Consider the following 23,238-nt stretch of genomic DNA (forward strand, 5'->3'; position numbering starts at 1 on the left):
GAGAAATAGAACAGTGTCCCCTTCTGCAATGACTACCTGGCACCGAGTGCCAACGACTGCTGTGAGAAAATACAGGAACTGATCCTGACTAATATTGCAGCTATGTCTGGCAACACCCATGTACAGCATCCAAAGCCACAAAAACCAACATAAACATGTGAATATTTCACATTGGTGTCGCTCATGTCTATCTACATGACAAAACCCTGGCTTTGTGCGTACACATTGCAAAGGTCACCTAGGACTTATTACCCTCCACAGCTCATTTTCCAGAGCAGCTGGAAAATGATTTTATCATGTTGCATCTTTCTGGGTGCACCCTAGGGATCACATTGTGTCAGTAACTAAGTGGAATGCAGCCTACAGGCAGCAATAACAGGTGTAACACACATGTGGTGTAATAGCCCTCTGTTTTGGATACAGTACACCTGTTACCTCATTAACAACTGGAGCAGATCCACTCATCCAGAACAGTGTATCTACAGTCAGATAAACACTTTTGTGCATGTTAAGCAACATATACGCAAATCCTGTGAATACGCGTTCCGTCATGTTTTCATTGCGGCCATAGCTCAGTGCTGGAAAAATCCCCTCCGTCCCTCTCTTCATAAAGTTTTTCATGAGGTCTATTATACCCCTTTTCCACCTAAATTCCGGGTCTGACCCGGAGTTGGAACAAAGTTCCTATCCGGATCAGACCTGGAATTTTACCGGCGCTGACTCTGGATATTCCCGAGTCAGTGCCGCTCACACCGCAGTCGGGTCTGCATAGACCCGGCTTTTGCGGAGTGAAAGTGGTCGCTTGGAGATGACGTCATCTCCAAGCGCCACTGAAGCCGGACCAATCGGCCGGCTAGCAGCGCACTCCAGGTCATTGTGACCCGGAGTGCGTTGTTCTCACAGCAGGGTTTCACAGGCTGCGCCCGTGTTAAACCCTGCTAGTTGCCTGGGTTGGATTGCCGGGTCACTCGACCCGGCGATCCAACTCTCTCCCCTTTTACACCAGGGAGCTGCCCGGGTTAACCCTTCAAAAACCCAGGTTTTAGCTCCGGTGTAAAAGGGGTATTACTTTGCCATGGAACCTGCCTTCATACCCTACTATTCCTCCTCAGCTTCCTCTCCGATTATGAAGTGGTTTGCATAGCACAAGTATGTCACTGATGCTGAGGGTGCCTCTGTTACATAAACCTCATTTGTCGGATTCACTTCAGCTTCAGTTTAATTTAAATGTAAGCAATTCTCCTGTTTGTTTTTTGTTTTTTTATTATTATTATTTGTTTCCTGCTGTATTTTATTCTGTTATGGTTTATTATTCTTTTATACAAATGCTTTGATGTTTAAACGTTCTGTATAACTGGTTTTCCTGTGTATCCCCCCTTCCCTTTTTCTTTTTTATATTCCCCCTGATTAAAATTTTAGATTTTCATTAAACACTATTGATAAAAAAAAAAAAAAAAAAGAAAAGAAAAACTGAAACCATTTTTGGATATGGATATATATGGATATGGATATATATGGATATATATATATATGGATATATATGGATATATATATATATATATATATATATATATATGGATATATATAGATAGATAGATATATATATATATATATATACACACAATTCACACCACGTTGTTTGAGACCCACAGGAACCAAAATGCAGTGCAGTATTCTACAGTGTTATTTCCTACACCTTACTGAAATGCGCTTGTTGGATTTCAATTTAGAAATATTCATTTGTAACCTACAGAATCCTAGGGTCATAAAACTATTCACATCCAAAGCAACATCAGTGCAGACCACTCACTTCACCCGAGACAGACGCTCTAATAAGGTCATCAGCAGTTAAGTGAACTGCACATAAAATATTTACATCGCCTCTCATATAATTTCTAAGAATCCACAGGAAATCATATTTAAAATGGGGGCAGGGGGAATATTTTGATGGTTCTTCAAAAAAGAAATAAAAACAGGAGTGGGAGGGTTAGAGTGATGTGGGTAAAAGCTACATAAACACAAAGAAGCTTTAACTAGCTTGGCCATTAGCAGAGCTAGAGGTGCTCAAAGCCTGATAAGGTTGAGTGGACACAATGGGATTAGGCTGTAAATATCCTGCACTGGAATATCACATGACCTCAGTCTATCTGTGCTCTGTTTTCTCAATGTCACGTGACCTCCCTTCTTTTCTCTTCCCCCTTTTAGGTCACACACCCTCCTACTATCCCCCCCTACCTTCACTGCCTTTCCTGCCTATTTCTATTAAAAGCATTAGACTTTTACAGATGCCCCAATTAATGGTACCCAAGGCACAGCTAAAAGCATCATGATTTGGGAAGTGGTGCAATGTGAGTATTTCAAGAGAAAAATGTACATGACAGGCTTGCATATGGGAAATAAAAGAGCACACAGGGATAGTCCTGATGGGCGCAGATTGCTTTGGGATTAGCAGGTGCCCAAGACTACAAGGCTATTGTTCCTTGCTAAGAGTACGGGCCGTTCTGTAGAGACAGATGGTCTGCACAAGATGTGCCTGATTAACATCTGCCCATCTTCTTTCCCCCTCCAACATCTCCTCAACGTGTTTGTTGCTGACCATACAAATGCAAAAAAAAAAAAAAGAGAAGCAGGAAAAGAGGCAGGGAATGAGAGTATATGATTTACATGGGGCACAAGTGGCATCTTCAATCCAAATCACAGGAGTAATACAAGATAATGAGTATTTATGGCCTCATAAAACGAGCTGCTACATTTGTGTGCTCAGCACCCTAACACATTAACATAAACGCCCTGGCAATGTATACAACAGCAGACAGAAGCACACTTATCAGCCACTGTGCTTAGGCTAACAAGTGATTATATCCTTTTAACCCTAATTTAACTCGAGTGAAAAATGGAACATTTATTTCCTTTATATGTTAAATATAGGTTCAGGCCACAAAACAGTTTCATCCCCTCTGTGTACATAATAACACAGGGACAAGATCACACAGAGCTTAAAATTTTCTGTCTTCAGAGGCTAGTAATGGGTTCGATTCTTGACATATCTAATGGTGCGTACACATGGTACGATAAAAATTAACGATATGAACGATAACGATATCGTTCATATCCCTTAGAATGTAAGCTCTCACGAGCAGGGCCCTCTTCCCTCATGTGCTTCTCCTTCACTTGATTATACTTTAATATACAACAGTACCCCACCCTTGGTTGCCGACACCATGATTATCTAAGTGTTATGCAGCAATCTATTAATCATGTATCTGTCCTGCATTGTTTCTACTGTTAATAACTGTTTTCTTGTGTGCTCATTTGTTTATGTACATTGTAAGGCTCTGCAGAACCCTTGTGGCGCCATATAAATAAAGGATAATAATAATAATTGTTATCTTTCAGATCATTCATTTGGTAGTGCCTTCCAACCCCCAAAATGACCAGCGATGCGCGGGCACATATGGACAAAAACGATATTGTCCATCGGCCGTGCATGCAGGCCAACCTGGGCGATATCGTCCAGGTTACACAGGGGCCCATCGTTGGTGGTGTGCTGGATGATCAATATCGATCATCCAGCACACTGGAAAAATGCAGGGAGACCAGTCAGCGATATTGTTATCGCTGACTGATCGTACCGTGTGAATGCACCATAACACTAATCAGGCAATTACAGGAATACCAGAATATGTAACTGTACATAAAATATTTACATCGCCTCTCATATAATTTCTAAGTATCCACAGGAAATCATATTTAAAATACAGTATATGTAACAGGCTGGGTAAATGAAAACTCCAGGAAAGGTTGAGCTTATATGACCAGTTGAATGTGGCATGAAGAAGAGGATGAGTATTCAAGTAATATGAACTTTCCATATTTATTTCCTGCTTGGTGCTGGTCACAACAGCACTTATGGTCAAGCCCACAGCGCACTGTGGTATTTCACAGACTTAAAGCATAAATCCACAGAAAAATAATGGGTTGAAGTACGTTAAACAAGTAAATCTTGCTAACCTGCACTTCACAGGGGAGGGGCATTGGCAACCACAATAGGGACACCCCTTAATAAGACTATGCAGGTACACCAAAAAGCACTGAATTTTCAAAAGGAGGAAAATTAATAAGGTATCAAAAGCAAGTCCTAGGTAATGAATATATCAGGCAGTGGGTCAGGTTCAGGAGGAAGATTACACATTAAGTTATAGCAGCCAATCACATAGTCAGGATACAGTCAGAGATATATAAAGGGTTTGAATTAGACAGTTAAAATGTTGACAATCAGAATGGTGACACTGTGAGGTCGAACCCGGCATGCCGACATGTTAATAACACAATTGTGAGCATTTTCACCGTGTCGGCTGTACAACATCAAACATGATTTTAAAGTTGCATAGAAGACTGTTAAAAAGATGTCACATAACATGATAGTCAAAGTCAAAGCACAAGAGAAATTAAGGGCCTGATTCAGAGCCGCTCGTAAGCAGCCGCTCGTTCGCTCCGAGCGATGATCGCACATCTGCGCATGCGTATGGGTCGTAATGCGCATGCGCCAACCAGTCAGTGCGATCAGAAATCGAGCGCTCGCCAAATAGCGAGTGCCTGCTAATTTGAGTGATAGGATGAGGCGTTTGTGGGTGGTAACAGGGGAAGGTGCCTGAAAACATAGAATGGAGATCCGAACGCAGGCGTGCCAAACGGTCAAAACGGGCGTTTTAAGGGTGTGCATAATTAACAAAGCAGCGTCATCGGCCACGTCACTTGGTTGTTTCTTAGACTGAACTGTTCGCATGAACATGAAAATCCTACCACAAGCACTGCGAGCAGTTCAGACGCCTTTCGATGTGCTCGATTAATCTAATAAATAGCGGAGATGACGTAGGATGCGAGCGGCCAGGGGGCGTCTTTACAAAATAGCGAGCGCATGTTTCGTTCGCTCGCTCAGACATAGAGGCGTCAACAGACCGCAAAGAGCGAGCGCTCAATTTAAATAGCCGGCCCCTTTTTCTGAACGAGCGAGCGCAAATACCGTCCGGCTCTGAATCAGGCCCTAAGAGCAGTAGAGGAATTGAGTGTAAGGCTATGTGCGTACATTTGTTATTTAAATGTGCATCTTCTATGCAATTTATAACAGTTAAACAGAGAAGAAATTCTCTTTTTTTGTGTGTGCAGCCCCTGAGCAGGTGTAAAGGTAGGGAAAATCTTTATTTTGAGGTAAAAATGTCAAGACACAATGCAGGACCTCTGGTACACCTCTTCCAATGAATAATCATACACTTTGAGGGGCTTAGCTAGCATAATTTAGCCAATAAAGGCCCTCATTCAGAGCCGTACGCTCTGAGCAGAGCGCACGCTCTGAATGAGGGCCGGCCTCCATGAAAATGGAGCGTCCTTCTGGACGCTCGTATAGCTGTGGGTCACCACCCACAGGCTATACGAGCGTGCATTTTGATGGCCGCGATGGTCGAGACCATCGCGACCATCGAAATTGCGAGCCGGAGCCTGCGGTTGAGGTTTTCAACCGCAAGCTCCGGAGTGATTTTGGCTCTATCAGAGCCAAAATCACTCCCACTGACATCACTAGTGATGTCAGTGGGCCGGCTTCTGACGGGAGGCGTTCCCGTGGGAACGCCCCCGTCAGGGAGGCACGCCTACCAAAGGGGGCGTGCTGTCCATCAAAATCGACAGCACGCCCCCTTTGATCAGACACAACGAGCGAAGGACTTTCCTTCGCTCGTCGCGTCTGGCGCATGCGCACGACGGAGCTCCCTCCGTCGTGCGCATGCTCAGTCCATAACATCGACCCACTTGCGAGCGGACAGCCGCTCGCGAGTGGGTCTGAATCAGGCCCAAAGACATGTCAGTGTTCTAGTGAACTTCTCTAAAAAGCTCAATAGTGAGTTAAATGATATTTATGTGGAGGTGTAAATGATGTGGGGACAGGTATGTGGAGGTGTAAATGATGTGGGGACAGGTATGCTAGGTGTAAATGATGTGGGCACAGGTATGTGGAGGTGTAAATGATGTGGGGACAGGGATATGGAGGTGTAAATGATGTGGAACAGGTATGTGGAGATGTAAATGATGTGGGACAGGTATGTGGAGGTGTAAATGATGTGGGGACAGGTATGTGGAGGTGTAAATGATGTGGGGACAGGTATGTGGAGGTGTAAATGAAGTGGGGACAGGGATGTGGAGGTGTAAATGATGTGGAACAGGTATGTGGAGGTGTAAATGATGTGGGACAGATATGTGGAGGTGTAAATGATGTGGGGACAGGTATGTGGAGGTGTAAATGATGTGGGACAAGTATGTGGAGGTGTAAATGATGTGGGACAGATATGTGGAGGTGTAAATGATGTGGGGACAGGTATGTGGAGGTGTAAATGATGTGGGGCAGGCATGTGGAGGTGTAAATGATGTGGGGACAGGTATGTGGAGGTGTAAATGATGTGGGGACAGGTTTTGAACTTGTAGATGAGAGGTAAAATTGTTTATTCTTAATTTTTACAAACTTGATAAAAAACGATACATAATCACTGTACAAGCATTTTCCTATACCTTAAAATACTGGAAAGACTTTAATTTGGTGAAAAACACTTCTTTCCTATCATTATTCAACCATTTATAAAGAGTGCAAACAAAAACCAGTTATTAGACACCTTTTAAGAACCTCCAATACTTCCCTTATGGCCACTTACAGCCTTCTATATGGTCCTGCTATCGCACTTACCAATATTTGGGGGTCCAGGATGGTTTCCCCACTTTTTCATGTTCTTCTCCCAGTTCACATTTTTTGTACAAAATTCACACACCCTTGCCGCGAATACCAAGAACTGGCATTTCTAATTAGATGTTGCATTTCTCGAGAGCGCGCATTAGAGTGTTAGTTTCATTAAACAAACTTGCACCTAATGGAAACTTTAACCCACATAACTGAACAGTGAATTACCCTGGCCATTTAGTGGCAGAAATTTTAATCAGAATTAATTAGACGAAACAGTGGCGGGCATAGCTAGTCACAGCATATCTGATGCTTATCTATATTACCCTCCATCAACGAGAGATGCTATAATTATATCTGCCTCTGTTTGGCTATTGTCATTCATTGCTGCATTTTCTAAGAAAGAGGTTTTATTAAAGTCGTAAAATGTTAGACAAGGAAGGATCTCGGTGAAAGGCATATAGGACCTCATTCAGAGGCGGTCGCTAGTTGCAAGCGGTCGCACTGAATCAGGGCCAGCCGCTTGCATCCTGAACGACCGCCTCCTTGTCGATCGCTAAGCTGTGGGTTAACACCCACAGCTCTAGCAACCGACATGGGTGATGGTCGCGATGGTCAAGACCATCGCGACCATCGGGGCTTACGACCAGACCCTAAGGTTGGGTTTGGGCACTCGTAAGCCCCAGGGAGCTTCCTGCTCTGATCAAGCAGGAAGCTTCCCACTGACATCAGCTATGATGTCAGTGGGGCTGCCCCCAAACGGCAAGCGTTCCGGCGGGAACGCCTCTGTTTGGGCAGGCACGCCTCTTGCCCGCCTCCCAAACGGGGCGAGCTGTCACTCACCATCGACAGCTCGCCCCATCTGCTTCGAGACCATCTGGAGCGTCCGTCGCTAGCCGGGTCTCGCGCATGCGCACGATGGAGCCAGCTCCGTCGTGCTCATGTCTAGTGGGGCAACATCGAGTCGGTTGCGAGCGCTCATCGCTTGCAAACGAACTCTGAATGACCCCCATAGACCTAATGTCTCAGCTCTATCCTTATGTTGCCCCACCAAGTCCAGTTCAGTAGATACTCTAACACTGTATAAGAACATGTGACATAGTTACGGACTAATGCTGCGTATCCACTACGCAACATTACAGAGCGATTGCACAATTAGAACATCGTAATCGTGCAATCGCTCAGTAATCTGGCACAAATCGTGCAAATTAACGTCGGAAACGACCAGCGATACGTGCTCCCGCTGGTCGTTTCCGATATCAATCATTGCCCGAACATGCTGGTCAAACTGCTGATAACAACCATGTTCAGGGATGATTGATGTGCCTACACTGAACGACTGATCGTTCAGTGTAAGCACAGCACAGACTGTGAAACGACTGCACGATTACAATGTCATAATTGTGCAGTCGTTTCACAGTCTGCTAGTGGACAGGTCAGCGATACAGGTGATTTTTCAAAACAATTAAGTCTGTAAAAATCATTGCATAGATAGGACCCGATTCAGAGCCGGACGCTCTGACAGAGCGCTCGCTCTGAATCAGGGCCGGGCTATTTTTTTTTTAGAACGGCCTCCTGGCCACTCACATAGCTGTGAGTGACCACCCACAGCTATAGCGAGCGGCCAGGAAGATGTTCGCGATGCTCAAGACCATCGCGACCATCGGGCTTGCGGCGAGACCCTTGTGGTAGGGTCTTGTTGCCGCAAGCCCCAGAGAGATTTCGGCTCTAACAGAGCCGAAATCTCTCCCACTGACATCACTCGTGATGTCAGTGGGGTCGCCACCAAACGGAGGCGTTCACATGGGAACGCCTCAGTTTGGGCAGCCACTCCCCCGGCCCGCCCACCAAAGGGGACGTGCTGCCACTCAACATCGACAGCACGCCCCCTTTGGTAAGAGACCCGGAGCGACGGATTGCCCGTCGTTATCCGAGTCTCGCATATGCGCACGACCGAGCTGGCTCCGTCGTGCGCATGTACACTGGCCCACCATCGACCCGGTTGCGAGCGCACAGCGCTTGCGACCAGGTCAGAATCAGGCCCATAGTCCCATAGACATCCATTAAATGTTTCTAGACAACGTTACACCAATGGTTGCTGTTGATGCAGACAGCAATATAGTCCATTGCTACTGACAATGCAGCACAATTGAAACCAATAGTATCTGGCACATAGAACACATGGGGCCTGATTCAGAGCCGTTCGCTATTTGTGGTCGTTCGTTCAAAAACAAGGGGTGGCTATTCAAATGATCCGTTCGCAAATTGCAGTCTGTTCCCACCTCTAAGTCTGAACGAGCGAGCAAAACATACGCTCGTTTATTTGATAAAAACGCCCCCTGGCAGCACGCACCATACGTCATGTCCGCTATTTATTAGATTAATCGAGTACATCGTACAGCGTATGAACTGCTCGCTTTTCTTGTGGTTGGTGTTTTCAACCGCTATTTTGCGAGCAGTTCTGAGTTAAAAAAAACCAAGTGACGTGGTCAATGACGCTGCTGTATTAATTATGCACTCCCTTAAAACGCCCGTTTTGACCTTTAAGCACGCCTGCGTTCGGATCTCCACTCCCCGTTTTCAAGCACCTTCCCCTGTTACCACCCACATACGCCTCATTCTGTCACTCAAAATAGCAGGCCCTCGCTATATTGCGTACCAACGATTTTCGGCCGCACTGACTGGTTCGCGCATGCGTACTAAAAACCGTACGCATGCGCAGATGTGCGAACATCGCTCGGAACGAGCGTACTGCCGCTAGCGAGTGGCTCTGAATGAGGGCCATGATTTGTATATGAATGTGAAATCTAAAAAAACACAAAAACAGGATGGTAGTAGGTGGTTTACGACCCTATAACTGGAAGCATTGCTAAATCTGAAGACTGAGATTGTTTCCCCATAGGTTCTGAGCTTTCACATGCAGAAAAAAAGCAGCAGCTACAAATAGCTGCTTTAGAAGCAGTGACTATGCTGTGTGTGCCTGGTAATTGACATATACCATTAATTTTAAGAAAGCTACATTTTTCAGGACTGTTTTATCTGCTGGGCTGCACAGCTGTCACATCAACTGCCAGCGGATTGCTGGAGGAAAAATCACTGGTGGCATAGCCATCAATTCCAGTCAGTGGATATCCATAGGAATGTAAGTGCGGCGAACTTCAGCTGTGATTTTTAGGGATGTTTGCTATGGAAAATTCATAAGTTGGCACAGCCTTAAATCTGCCTACGTATACCATTGACTAGGGATGTTTGCTATGGAAAATTCATAAGTTGGCACAGCCTTAAATCTGCCTACGTATACCATTGACCTGATATTGCTGTACCTTTGTCCAAAAAATTATGTTTTTGTGGCAAGTTGACTCATTAAGACTATAGACATCATGGTGGTCTATTTACTAAGCCTTGGATGGAGATAAAGTACCAGCCAATCAGCTCCTGTCATGTCAAATGAGTTAGGAGCTGATTTGTTGGTACTTTTTCTCTGTCCAATTTCTCTCTCTTCAAGGTTTAGTAAATACACCCCTTATTGTGGTTTTGTGTTTTAACTACTCAAACCAGAAGAGAACCAACTTAGCTAATGCGCAGAACGGACAGATCTCATTCAAATAATACTAGACACGGATCCCTTCTCATCACAGCGCATGTGTACCAAATCCATCAAGTCTTCTTTAGAGCTCTGACTAGGCAGACACCATCCAGAAGGAATCGGTATGAAATACAGACGGAAGAGATGCTGGCTGTCAGTATTCCCGATTGTTGGAATCCCAACAGGGGAACGATGAGTACTGTTCCCCTGTCCTACTTTCCCCCTAACCCTAACACTCCTTTTTTGTACCCTAATACTAACTCTCCCTACCCCACACTCTAACCCGCCCGGTAAGTGCCTAAACTTAAGCCTAACCCTCCCCCCTTAGCGCCTAACCTAACCACACCGTGGTGGTGCCTGAACCTAACGCCCCCTGTCTGGAGCCTAACCCTAACCTCCCCCCCTCTTGCAGCTTAACCCTAAGTCCCCCTGGGGTGCCTAAACCTAAAAGACTGAAACTTACCTTGCCCCGGGGTCCTTGCGATCGGGATGCCAGCTGACAGGATTCCAGCGTCGGCATCCCCAGTCATGTCAGGATTCCAGGGCTGGTGGTCTCTCGGATTTCGGCAGCCGGCATCCCGACCGTAGGGATATTAACTGCATCCCATCCAGAATTACTGAAGATCAATGGGCTACAGGTAATTGAGTATCGTGGGTGGGGAACAGGATCAGTGAGAAATAGAACAAAAAATGTGTTGAGATGTACCAACCAATCAGCTCCTAACTATAATTTTTTAAACACAGCCTGTAACATGACAGACAGAAGCTGACTGGTTTGTACTTTATCTCTCTCCAATCTTTGATAAATATCCCCCTAGGTCATCGGTTTTCCATGTAGAAATGTCATACCTTCAAACATGACCCGTTTTCCAAGTACACAAGTCTTTGATCTCAGTTGTCTTCTCTACATAATTATACCATCTGCATTAATCTGTACTTATGTACACAAGCTGAGGGCAAGGGTTGTGCCCTTCCCCCAGGTCATACACTACCCAGGTCAGCGTCATAAAGAAGAACGGGAAGCATATCACAATATACTGACAAAATAGGTTGTGTTGGGACCTCTGTAGTTGTAAATGCTAAGATATTGTGATGTCAATAGTGTTATCCACTGTCAAGACAATGAAACAGACATTTTCCTGCTCAGGTATTTTTGCAGTGAGACCTTCAAGTCTAAAGGCCCCCATAATCTAGCCAACGGATTGCCAGATCCTACAATGGGATCGGAAATGCTGATCTGCCGACCGGCAGCCATCGATGTTCCGCGATCCGTCGGAGGATTGGTGAAATTATACATGTTAAATTTCATCGATTTGCAAATCACAACCATAATTTGATCGTTATCGCCAAATCAGTGAATTCCAACATGCTGATTTTCACCAATCCTCCAACCCAGCATCGCAGGAACGCAGCATTGCGGCAATCCGTCACTGGTGTATGGGGGCCATTACATTCACATAAAAAGTAATAAGGAGGAAATTAAATTGTTTTTTGGCACTCAACCTACTGTCTAAAGTGACCGGAAGTTATTTGTTTATGCTAATAGGCACGAATGCAATGGGCACCCTTTATTTCTGCTTGCACCCTCCAGAGCTGGCGAGCAGAAATCCAGAAAAAAAAAAATCAGGCTTTTGGGCAGCGCACCTATTACTTTGCAAGGCATGCGCGGTAAGTAATGGGTGCCCGCTGCACTCTCGCCCATTGTCTTATAAATTGCTGAGTATTATAGTTTAAATTGTTAAGGCCCCCCTGGAGGGGGCGTGGCCACAGCATGTAGGCATTGGCTGCACTTTTCTGTGGTTGGGTCTAGCATGGCATAGCACCCAGCAGCTGGGACACAAGTATTCACTATTAGGATGGCGGGACATTACCATAAAAGCTGCATTTTTAACTGGATGTACTTAGATGCTATAATGTAACAGACAAAAATTAAAGTGCAACAACTTAATTTGGTACTTTTCTCATATAAATAACACATAAATACAATCTATTTTTTATTATATAGATGAAAGAAGAACTTAATTTTGACATAAATATAAATAAAGGATAATAATAATAATAATAATTAGCTTAAACAATTTAAATCCCATCAAATACCCCTGTTACACCAGAGCTAAAACCCGGGTTATTGCAGGGTTAACCTGGGTAGCTCCTTGGTGTAAAAGGGGACAGGGTTGGATTCCCGGGTCGAGTGACCCGGCAATCCAACCCAGGTAACTTGCAGGGTTTAACACGGGAATGACCCGTGAAATCCTGCAGTGTAAACGGTGAAATCCGGGTCACGATGACCTGGAGCGTGCCGCATTGGCCAGCTTTAGTGTCGCTTGGAGATGACGCCATCTCCAATCGTCCACTTCCACGCCGGAAGAGCCGGGTCACTGCAGACCCCGCTCCAGTGTGAACAGCGCCAACTCGGGAATATCCTGGGTCGGCGCCGACTAAATTCCGGTTTGGAACCCTGTTCCAACCTCCGGGTCAGACCCGGAATAAGCGATAAACTGTAACTCTGCATTCACATAGTTGATTTTTTGCTCTGGTATTTCATACATTAGGACCTGAAATCAGTTTAATTGATTCTGCATTACAGTGATCATTTAGTAAAACATGTGAGTTAAAATCTGTTTTTAGGCTCTTTCATGTTGTATTGCAACAAATCTCCCAAACAAAGACATTTATGTGGATAGACACTGGCACATTCCTAGACAAGGAATGTTTAATAATTATACAATTACTTGAGCAGCTTGTGTACAGTACATGATGATAAAAAATGGAACAAAACCTAAAAATAAGCATGTATGTCAAAATTAGTAATGTATGTAAACTTTGGTCACATATACAAACTCAATTTTCACTGATTGAAATTAGCAGCAAATGCTACACACTGCTGCTACAATAAGTGGGCATTTTCACAAACAGTGCCTTCCTTTCACATTATAAGGGGAATGGAAACCCCCATCCACTTTAGGATAATTAGCGTGATTGGCTGGGAAACTCAGCTGTATTACAGAGTGCCAGGCCAATGAGGTCATCCCAGGGCATGATGTGAGCCAATCATGTGATATTCGCATTTAATGCTGGGACGTGTGCTTTGCACAGGTGTGCCCAACTGCTGCTGAGTTCCCTAGTAATTGTTCTAACTATTGCAGCATTCCCAGAGTTTTACACTCCTTGATTTATTTGGTGGTTGCTATACTTTGTATGCTATTTTGATCAATTAGGCATAAAAATACTACTCTGAAGTATTTAGAACACTGAATATACTATAGTATTAAATCTGTTATTTGATATTTCCTTTATATTAAATATCTTTGTTATGGTGCATACACACGGTCAGATTAAAAGAACGATAAAAACGATAACGATATCGTTTTATCATTTATATTGGTCTTTTTTTAACCCCTCAAACGATAAAACGATGGTCGATGCGTGGGCACGGATGGTCGATATCGATCACCGCCCGTGCATGCAGGCCAACCTGGTCGATATTTCTGCGTCGTTTGGGGGTTGGTACATGTTGCTGGATGTTCGATATCGAACATCCAGCACATGCAGGACAATCAAACATTGTTGTCTGATCGTCCCGTGTGTACGGGCCATTAATTTGCACTTGCCATATGTAATTCCGTACATAATGCGGTTACTGGACCATAACATGGCTCCTTGGAAATGTGAAAAGTGTAAAGTAGAATAGAAAATTATAAATACAAGATACAATAGGGAATTGAAAACTAGAGCAAAGACAATTAAATAAGCTGATAGTGTTGGTCATGACAGAAACTAGATAGAGGTATTAAACTCAGCATGTTCTCACCTCCATCTCCAGGATATCCTCCATCTCTGCTATTGGGTTCTACACAGCTTGGCCATATTTGTCCACTACGTCTCACACCAACTATTGCAGCTTCTGACACTCTCAACTGGCAGTGGCGGGCAGGTGCCTGAGGGGTGGGAGGGCTGGCACTGCCAGGAGATGGAGGAGAGCGCCCCCAGAGACCCCGCGGTGACACCCTCCCAGAAGGTCCTGAAGACAGCTCCTCTTCACTGGAGGTCAGGTTCTCATTGGAACTGCAGTCTGGGGTATACCCACCCCCAAGGTCCTCAAAACTCTGCGGTGAGACAGAGCGGCGAGGCCAAGCACCACCCCAGTGACTTCCAGGACATGGCACTACATTATCCCGTAGGAAACGGGAGTTTAATTCAGCTTCCTCATACTCTCCATCCCAGCCACAACTGCTATCTGAAGATCGTCCCCGACGTGGTTCTGCAGGCTGGAGGGGTTTTGGACTCCCTTCAGGATGAGATGCTGCCCTGCGGAGTCGTTCTGAGCGGGGTTCTGATACATCCCTCTCTGTGAAACTTAACAGGCGACGGGGGCACCGGGACACATCCCCTGAAGACAGATCAGGGGCTCCGACAGGTGGCTCCCGGCGACCTGGTCCTCTGGTTCTGTCCTCTGGGCTCTTCTCTTCTCTTCCAGGACCCAGGGCTCTCTCTTCCCGACCAGTACCCAATGGTCTCTCTTCACCACCTCCTGGTGGATCCCTCTCTTCAAAACCCCAACGCTGTCGGTCATAGCCTCGTCTTTCCTTAGCCAGAAGGGTCTGCAAGTAGATCATACGAAACCGCTCCCTATTCAGTTCTCGCTCCAGTCTACGTACTGAAACCCGGCACCTCTCCAGTTCCTGCTCCATGTCCCGCACTGTGTGCAGTTCCATGTGTGGCGGCTCTGCATCCGGAAACTGTGCCCGCCACGCCTCTGCGAAACCTGCTGGCTCCAGCATCCTGTCCTGGGCCCCAGTGGGACACTTCGCCTAGGAGACTCAGCATGAGGCTTTTAGCATCACCAGATAGTCTCCAGTTAAACCAGTTTGTACTATACAGTGGATGGGGCACCTAGAGGTTTCTATCCAAGCTCCCCTATTAGACCGGGAACCAGGGTTGACATACAAACCAAGTTGTATTACAATACTGTGCACATTTCTGATGACATAGGTGCTTTGTCTATGGCCAGATGTGCCTGTAAAACGGGATGTCACTGTATTCCAGGCTCATTTATCGGTGGCAGCTTATGCGTATCCATGTTACCAGTGTCCCGGCTATCAAACGTTCCCGCTTACCAGGATTCCTCAGTCTGTCTCTTCTTGTGCTTATCGCGATGCTGTCGTTCCGGTTCTATTGGTCCAGTCTCATTGTTGATACAGTATATTGCTGTCTCCCGAGTGTCTGATCCGATCCTGAGGTTTCTCTTGTTCTACCCTCGGCCTCTCTATTGTGTGTCAGTCTGTGTCTCTGTGTGCTGAGGGCGGGCACAGCGCCGCTGCTCCTCCTCCTCCTCCTCCCTTGTCACACAGCAGCCCCAGCAGTGGTTTGTGTACTGTGCTGTAATGTTACATGTTAGTGAGGGAAGTTCTCTGCTGTTCACTGCATTGATTTCTCCCAGGAATCTCAGCTCTGCTACTATATACTAAACAACATGACGCAGAACACAGACTTGTATTTTATTTTAATCACATTAGTGTTTATGTGACACGTATGCCTGTTCAACACTTTGCACGGTGCGTTTACATATTTGCTGCAATTTCCAAATTTGTCTAACTAGTAAGAATTGTGTTTCAAACACTGATAATAAATTCCCTGCTTTATTATTAGACATCCAGGTCATTGTTTTGGACTGGACACTAATTAATATATAATTGTATATAACATATGCGACATTTTATACAGTTAAAAAGCATGCTGTATGCTGCATTCTTGTGATACAGCATCATACGTCTGTAATGATTTTAATCCACTTTCTCTGGTGTCATGTCATTTACTTTACTACATACCGTACAAAGAGCTTTGTACATGTCCCATGAGAAAGTTTAAACCACTTAACTGATGATTTTTAACAAATGTTACAGAAAAATTATCAATTTGTTTATTCAATTAAGTTAAACATTTTTTTTAATAATTAAAATATTTTATTGAAAAATATGCCTAGAGTGTATCTTGCATGCCCCAGTGTCCATTGGTCCCCTTTGTAATATTACCTCCCACATGCCATTTGTCAATAAAACCCCACCACTGGTCATAGATCTCATTAACATTACAACCTACCCCCTTAGTGCGAAAAGATACCCTGTTCTATAACCCCCTGGGCCGTAGCTAGGGTAGTGCGATCAGTGCCATGGCACAGGGCCCCGCAGGGCAGGGGGCGCAGTTTGGACCTGTCAATTGTTTTGTTTATTATCATTCTCACTTGTAGCTACCTCTTCTTTTATCTCCAGCATCTCCTGGCCGTCACTATCTCTTCCCTGGGCCTACCCCATGAAGCCATGGCCCTTTTTAAGTGCACTTTCTTATGTCCCTATTTAAAAAATGGGGGGGTGGGGGGCGCCAATGCTCTCTCTGGCACAGGGCACCAAAAAGTCTAGTTACGGCTCTGATAACCCCCTCACCATCTGGTATAACTCCCCAACCCCGGAGAGGGCATTACCTCTCCGCCATATGCAGGGCTTGTGTCAGGAGAGATTAAACAAATAGTGCATTTTGGGGAACTAAAATGCCTAGCGATATTTTACACGATTTGGCCAATTTCGACAAATCGTGACGACAAACCGTGTAAAATATGCCAAAATCGTGAGTCCCCACTCACCATCACAATGCGATGCGCGTCCCCGCTGGTCACACATCACATCGTCAGTTCTGCCGTGCTGTAGGGCAGATCTGACAATCTAGGAAAGCGATGCACTGTGAAAGTCTGGATGCAGGAGAGATCGTATGAAGATTGGACACCAAATCGTGTCCAGAGCTGCCGGGGAGAGTGTCAAGGAAAATCGTACACATCTGCTGATCGTGAGCACATCGCTATGTGTGTGGGCACCTTAAGTTCTTTTAAGTTCTTTTTGCACTTTTGTCGCTGGTGCATGCGCTCCAGAACCCTGTTCATACGGCTATTTGGGGAGAGATTCTGACATTGATGTCGTGGTCACTGATCGCTACATCACTGTTTGGGGGGGAGGGGGAGCCAGAGGGAATCCGTTCTGCACATGTGCAGAACAGATTTTCTTATTAAAAGCCGGAGGACAGAGCAAGGTGACACGGTTGCATGGGATGCGACCGTGTCAGCTAAAGCCCAGCTAGCTGCGGTTGCATCACATGTGACTGATTTTACCACTTAACTGGCACAGTGTACTTTTTCGTGCCCATTCAGTTTGGCAAGGTAAGGGGAGCGTACATTTTCACACCCAATGTTCCATTATTGTATCTAATGGTTCGCCAAGTCAATGGAATTGGGTGTTTAAGGAACAAATGTGAAGTGTGTGGAATTTGACGAACAGGCAAAGTCACCAGTTTCCAGATCCCTGGTACTGTGCTTTTTATTCTGTTTTTGACCTTGGCTATCCTCCTTGACCTGCATCGTCTGCTCCATGGTACCATCTTGTCCGTTTCGTTCTGACCCGGCCTGTCGATTACGCTGTACGTCTTTATCCTTCTCTGCTCCATCCAGAGGTCACCACCACCTGTATAGTGGAACCTAGTCTGAGGGCCGCGACCTGCGTGTCAGGTGCAGCTAAGTCCATACTTCCTTGTGGGTGTCCCTTGTGTACGTCAGACTCCGCGCCTCAGTAATAGGTGTCGCCAATCCCAAATACGGGTTGCATCCATTATCCACCCGAGAGTTGCAACGCCTTAGGCTCAGGAATAGTTTGTAATACATGAATACATTGCTTTACTCAGGCTCTGGAATAGTTTAAAATACATTCTAATAGTTTCTAATACAATGCTTTACTCAGCATCTGGAATAGTTTCTAATTCATTGCTTTCCTTAGGCTCAAGAATAGTTTGTAATACATTGCTTTCCTCAGGGTCAAGAGTAGTTTGTAATACATGAATACATTGCTTTACTCAGGCTCAGGAATAGTTTATAATACATTGCGTTCCTGAGGCTCAGGAATAGTTTGTTATAAATACATTGCTTTACTCAGGCTCAGCAATACTTTGCAATACCTTAATACATTGGTTTTCTCAGGCTCTGGAAAAGTTTGTAATACATTGCTTTCCTCAGGGTCAATAATATTATGTGATAAACTACCTTTCTCAGGCTCAGGAATAGTTTGTAATACATTGCTTTCCTGAGGCTCAGGCATAGTTTGTAATACATTAATACATTGCTTTACTCAGGCTCTGGAATAGCTTGTAATACATTGCTTTCATTAGGCTCAGGAATAGTGTGTTATACATTAATACATTGCTTTCTTCAGGCTCAGGAATAGTTTGTATTACAAAAATACACTGCTTTACTCAGGCTCAGGAATAGTTTGTAATACATTGCTTTCCGAATAGTTTGTAATACATTAATACATTGCTTTACTCAGGCACAGGAATAGTTTGTAATACATTGCTTTCCTGAGGCTCAGGAATAGTTTGTAATACATTAATACATTGATTTACTCAGGCTCTGGAATAGTTTGTAATTCATTGCTTTCCTGAGGCTCAGGAATAGTTTGTAATACATTAATACATTGCTTTACTCAGGCACAGGAATAGTTTGTAATTCATTGCTTTCCTGAGGCTCAGGAATAGTTTGTAATACATTAATACATTGCTTTACTCAGGCACAGGAATAGTTTGTAATTCATTGCTTTCCTGAGGCTCAGGAATAGTTTGCAATACAAAAAAGGCAACTGGCGCTATATATGTAAATTGGAATTAATATCAGAGAAACGGATGTAACAAAATATAACAATATTTTATTATACCATATTTAAATAAGAAGGTTTGAAGGCATTAGATAGCAACAACATATTAAAATGTCAATATTACAAAAGGCATCCTGTGGATTTAATTGTCCCTCCTGTGTGGAGTAGATGGTAATAGGACTGGCTCCCAAACAACTGAATATATGAACTCAGCAACAATTACCATAGATGGGTATAGCGGTGGAACAGTCCTCTTAGCATGTTCGCAGTATCCGGGGCTGTCAAATAAAGTCCACTTTAAGCTGTATGTCCAAAGTCCATGCGGGAGCTGGTATTAATGTCCAAAGTCCACAATGACTCCAACAGTGATGAATCACCTTCCAATCCTTGCAGGTAGATAGTAGGGTTAATCCTAACAGGTATAGTATTGTGGCTTAATGCGTTTCGCAGGATCAGTGTCATCCAGCTTTAATGATAGTTTGTGATAAATTGCTTTCCTTAGGCTTAGGAATAGTTTGTTATACATGAATACATTGCTATCAGGCTCATATATTACAAAAATACTTTGTTTTCCTCGGGCTCAAGAATAGTTTGTAATACATTAATACATTGCTTTACTCATGCTGGCCATACGCTACAATTATCGGGGCGACCCGCCTGATATCGGCGGATTGCCCCGATAATTGTAGCATGTGGGGGGGCGACCGAGGGTTAAATATTGCTCGGTTGGCAAGCCGAATTGTCTAGCATGCCCGTCCGATGCGATATTTCCCGGTAAACTGTCGGCCGCATCAGGCAGTGTATGCCCAGCCGCGGCCGACAGACAGACATTTCCTGTGTTCCTTCCTACGGAAGGAACAGGGAAATGTCTCCTCCCCCAAGGGCGGAGCGCAGCTGTCGGGCTGATACACTGTGAGAGAAATCTCACAGTGTATGCCGGCGACATCTGCGGCAGGCAGGCTGCCAAATAAAATGTCTGTCGGTCTGACAGACATTTCATTTGGTCGTGTATGCCCAGCATTAGGCTCAGTCATAGTTTGTAATACATTAATACATTGCTTTACGCCGTCTCTGGAATAGTTTGTAATACATTGCTTTTCTCTGGCTCATTCATAGTTTGTAATACATTGCTTTCCATAGGCTCAGGAATAGTGTGTTATACCTTAATACATTGCTTTCTTCAGGCTAAGGAATAGTTTGTATTACAAAAATACACTGCTTTACTCAGACTCAGGAATAGTTTGTAATACATTGCTTTCCTGAATACATTGCTATACTCAGGCTCTGGAATAGTGCATAATACGTTGCTTTCCTCTGGTTCAGGCATTGTTTGTAATACATTGCTTTCCATAAGCTCAGGAATAGTAGGCCTGATTCAGAGCCGGACGCTATTTGCGGACGGTCGTTCTAAAAAAGGGGCCAGATATTTAAATTGAGCGCTCACTCTTTGTGGTGTGTTGACGCTTCTATGTCTGAGCGAGCGTTCGAAAAATGCACTCGCTATTTTGTAAAGACGCCCCTTTGCCGTTTGCATCACACGTCATCTCTGGTATTTATTAGATTAATCGGGAACATCGAAAGGCATCTGAACTGCTCGCAGTGGTTGTGGTAGGATTTTCTTACCGCCATCACTGCGAGCAGTTTAGGCTAAAAGACAACCAAGTGACGTGGTCGATGACGCTCCTTTACTAATTATGCACTCCCATTAAACGCCCTTTTGACCGTTAGGCACGCCTGCGTTCGGATCTCCACTCCCCCGTTTTCAAGCACCTTCCCCTGTAACCACCCACAAACGGTACATTCTGTCAATAAAATTAGCAGCCCCTCGCTGTTTTACGAGCGCACGATTTCCGACCGCAATGACTGTTTTGCGCATGCGCATTACGGCCCATACGCATGCGCAGTTGTACGAACATCGCTCAGAGCGAAAGAGCGGCCGCTTACGAGCGGCTCTGAATCAGGCCCTGTGTGTTTTACATGAATACATTGCTATCCTTGGGCTCAAGAATAGTTTGTAATACATTAATACATTGCTTTACTCAGGCTCAGGAATAGTTTGTATTACAAAAATACATTGCTTTCTTCAGGCTCAATAATAGCTTGTAATACATTAATACATTGCATTGTATCGCTTTGCTCAGTCTCTGGAATAGTTTGTAATACATTGCTTTCCTCAGGCTCAGGAATAGTTTGTTATATATTAATACATTGCATTACTCAGGCTCAGGAATAGTTTGTTATACAGTATATTAAGATATTGCTTTCCTAAGGCTCAGGAATAGTTTGTAATACATTAATACATTGCTTTACTCAGGCTGTGGAATAGTTTGTAATACATTGCTTTCCTTGGGCTCAGGAACAGTTTGTAATACATTTGGCAGTATCACCAGAGATGGCGCTGGTGAGCAGCAGATTCTGTGTGGGGTAGGAGAGATCCGCCCACACAGAGAAGAAAAGGATTCTGGGAAGAGGTGTAAGGGCTGCCGAGTGAACTCAGTCCAGGGAGGACTGAGGCAGACCAGTCAGACAGAGCTCACTGTGCTAGCAAGCCAGTGAGGGCCAGGAGGCCTGAGCCTAGACCTGAGAGATACAGGGAAGGCTATCCAACTCTGGGACTGAGCTATGGTTACCTGCAAGGAAGCAGGCTAGACTGTGAGAGGCGGCAGCCAACAAGCTAAGGAAGCTATACCAGGCCAGGAGGCCTGTGTCCAGCATGTGGCAGGAAGGACCACCAATCTTAGAGACTGTGAGAGACTTTCATGCAGAGTAGCTGCTTCTGTAGAGAGGGTTCAAGAAGTGAGCTAGTGCCCTAAGAAAGGGCTAGGCGTTTATTATTTTCTGTTTGTTCCCGATTATGCTGGAAGTAAAGCACCACGTTCATTTGTTTTACTGGAATGCCATGTGTGGAGTCTGATTCTGCACCTAATCACTGCACCACTGACACTAGTCTACCAAGCTAATTACCCCAAGTATCACATATGGTGGAGAATGCGGGCATAAAGATCTATGCACACAGGTCATACTTGCCTACTTTTGAAAATGAGTTTCAGGGAGATTCTAGTCGGTTGAAGTATGTGCCATTGAGGAGGGAGGGGGGATGCCATGCTCCGCCCAAAGGGCGTGTCTAGTTTTACCTATGGGCATATATATTTGGCAGTGGATAGATCCTCTTCAGTAGATATACCCTGACATCATCAAATACTGTTCAACGTCATTAATTACTATCCATGTGCACATAGAATATAAACCTGTGATGAGCACAGCGAGCCACAAGGGGATACATTTCTTCTGTTGGTGGCCTTTATGGGCATGGAAAGATGAAACCACACTTCCGCCCTCACTCCACATTACTTCCAGGTATATTTACTGAAGGGGATCTATACACTACCAAATCTATTTCTACTCAGGAGTGGGACACCGACAATAACGGGAGATCAGGGATGGATACTGCGGAATGCAGGTCCTGGGGATTGTGGCATACTTGCCAATATTCAGCTCCCTCCTTCCGGGAGGGAGCTGAATGCAAGCATAGAGGGGGAGGCGTGGCCGGCTATGACAATGTTTTGGGGGTGGGGCCAGGGGCGTGAGCACACGAACGCGTCATCGTGGCCCCGCCCCCTCTTCACAATGCCAAAAATAAAGGCATTGTGAAGCGGGGGGCGGAGCCACGATGACGTGATTCAGCGCGAATCGCGTCATCGGGCATCCCCGCTGCGGGGGTTTCAAGTAGTTGTGCTGGGGGCAGGCGGCAGCCGGTAGGCTTGTCTGCCTTTCCGGGGGGTCTTGAGCGGCACCCGATATTCGGGAGGCTCCCGACCAAATCGGGAGGGTAGGCAAGCCTGGATTGTGGTTAAGAGTAACAGCTGTCCAGTTGCTGTGTGGGCTGGTGTCTCACTGCTGTTGCAGCGGTGCAGGATGCGTCATATATCACTGTACAGTCCCCTCACCTCTATTTAAGAATACCACATACAGTGTGTGCTGGTAGCTGTGTTATACCCCACCCTCATATATCACTATATAGTACCCTCGCCTCTATATAAGAATACCACATACAGTGTGTGCTGGTAGCTGTGTTATACCCCACCCTCATATATCATTATACTCTCCTCACCTCTATATAAGAATACCACATATAATTGTGTGCTGTGTGTTATTCCACCAATCAGCAGCCTGTCAGCATGGCCGTACGGAATCATCATGTACATGCTGCGGCCAGAAGAGACAGCCAGAAGATGGTGATCAGTTGCTCC

At 45.1% G+C, this 23,238-nt stretch overlaps 1 protein-coding gene across 1 annotated transcript in view; it reads right to left on the reverse strand.

The window, feature by feature from the left end:
* BCR (BCR activator of RhoGEF and GTPase) overlaps positions 1 to 15,629 on the reverse strand; it is a 42,280-nt gene extending 26,651 nt beyond the window's left edge. The window contains exon 1 of the mRNA XM_088477876.1: positions 14,116 to 15,629. Within this exon, the coding sequence (XP_088334002.1) occupies positions 14,116 to 15,085 (970 nt within the window). The 5' untranslated portion in view covers positions 15,086 to 15,629. The remainder of the gene's footprint in view (positions 1 to 14,115) is intronic.
* Positions 15,630 to 23,238: the final 7,609 nt, after the last annotated feature.

This window comes from Taudactylus pleione, unplaced genomic scaffold (genome assembly GCF_031769625.1).
Source record: "Taudactylus pleione unplaced genomic scaffold, aTauple2 ptg000205l, whole genome shotgun sequence".
Lineage (NCBI taxonomy): Eukaryota > Metazoa > Chordata > Amphibia > Anura > Myobatrachidae > Taudactylus > Taudactylus pleione.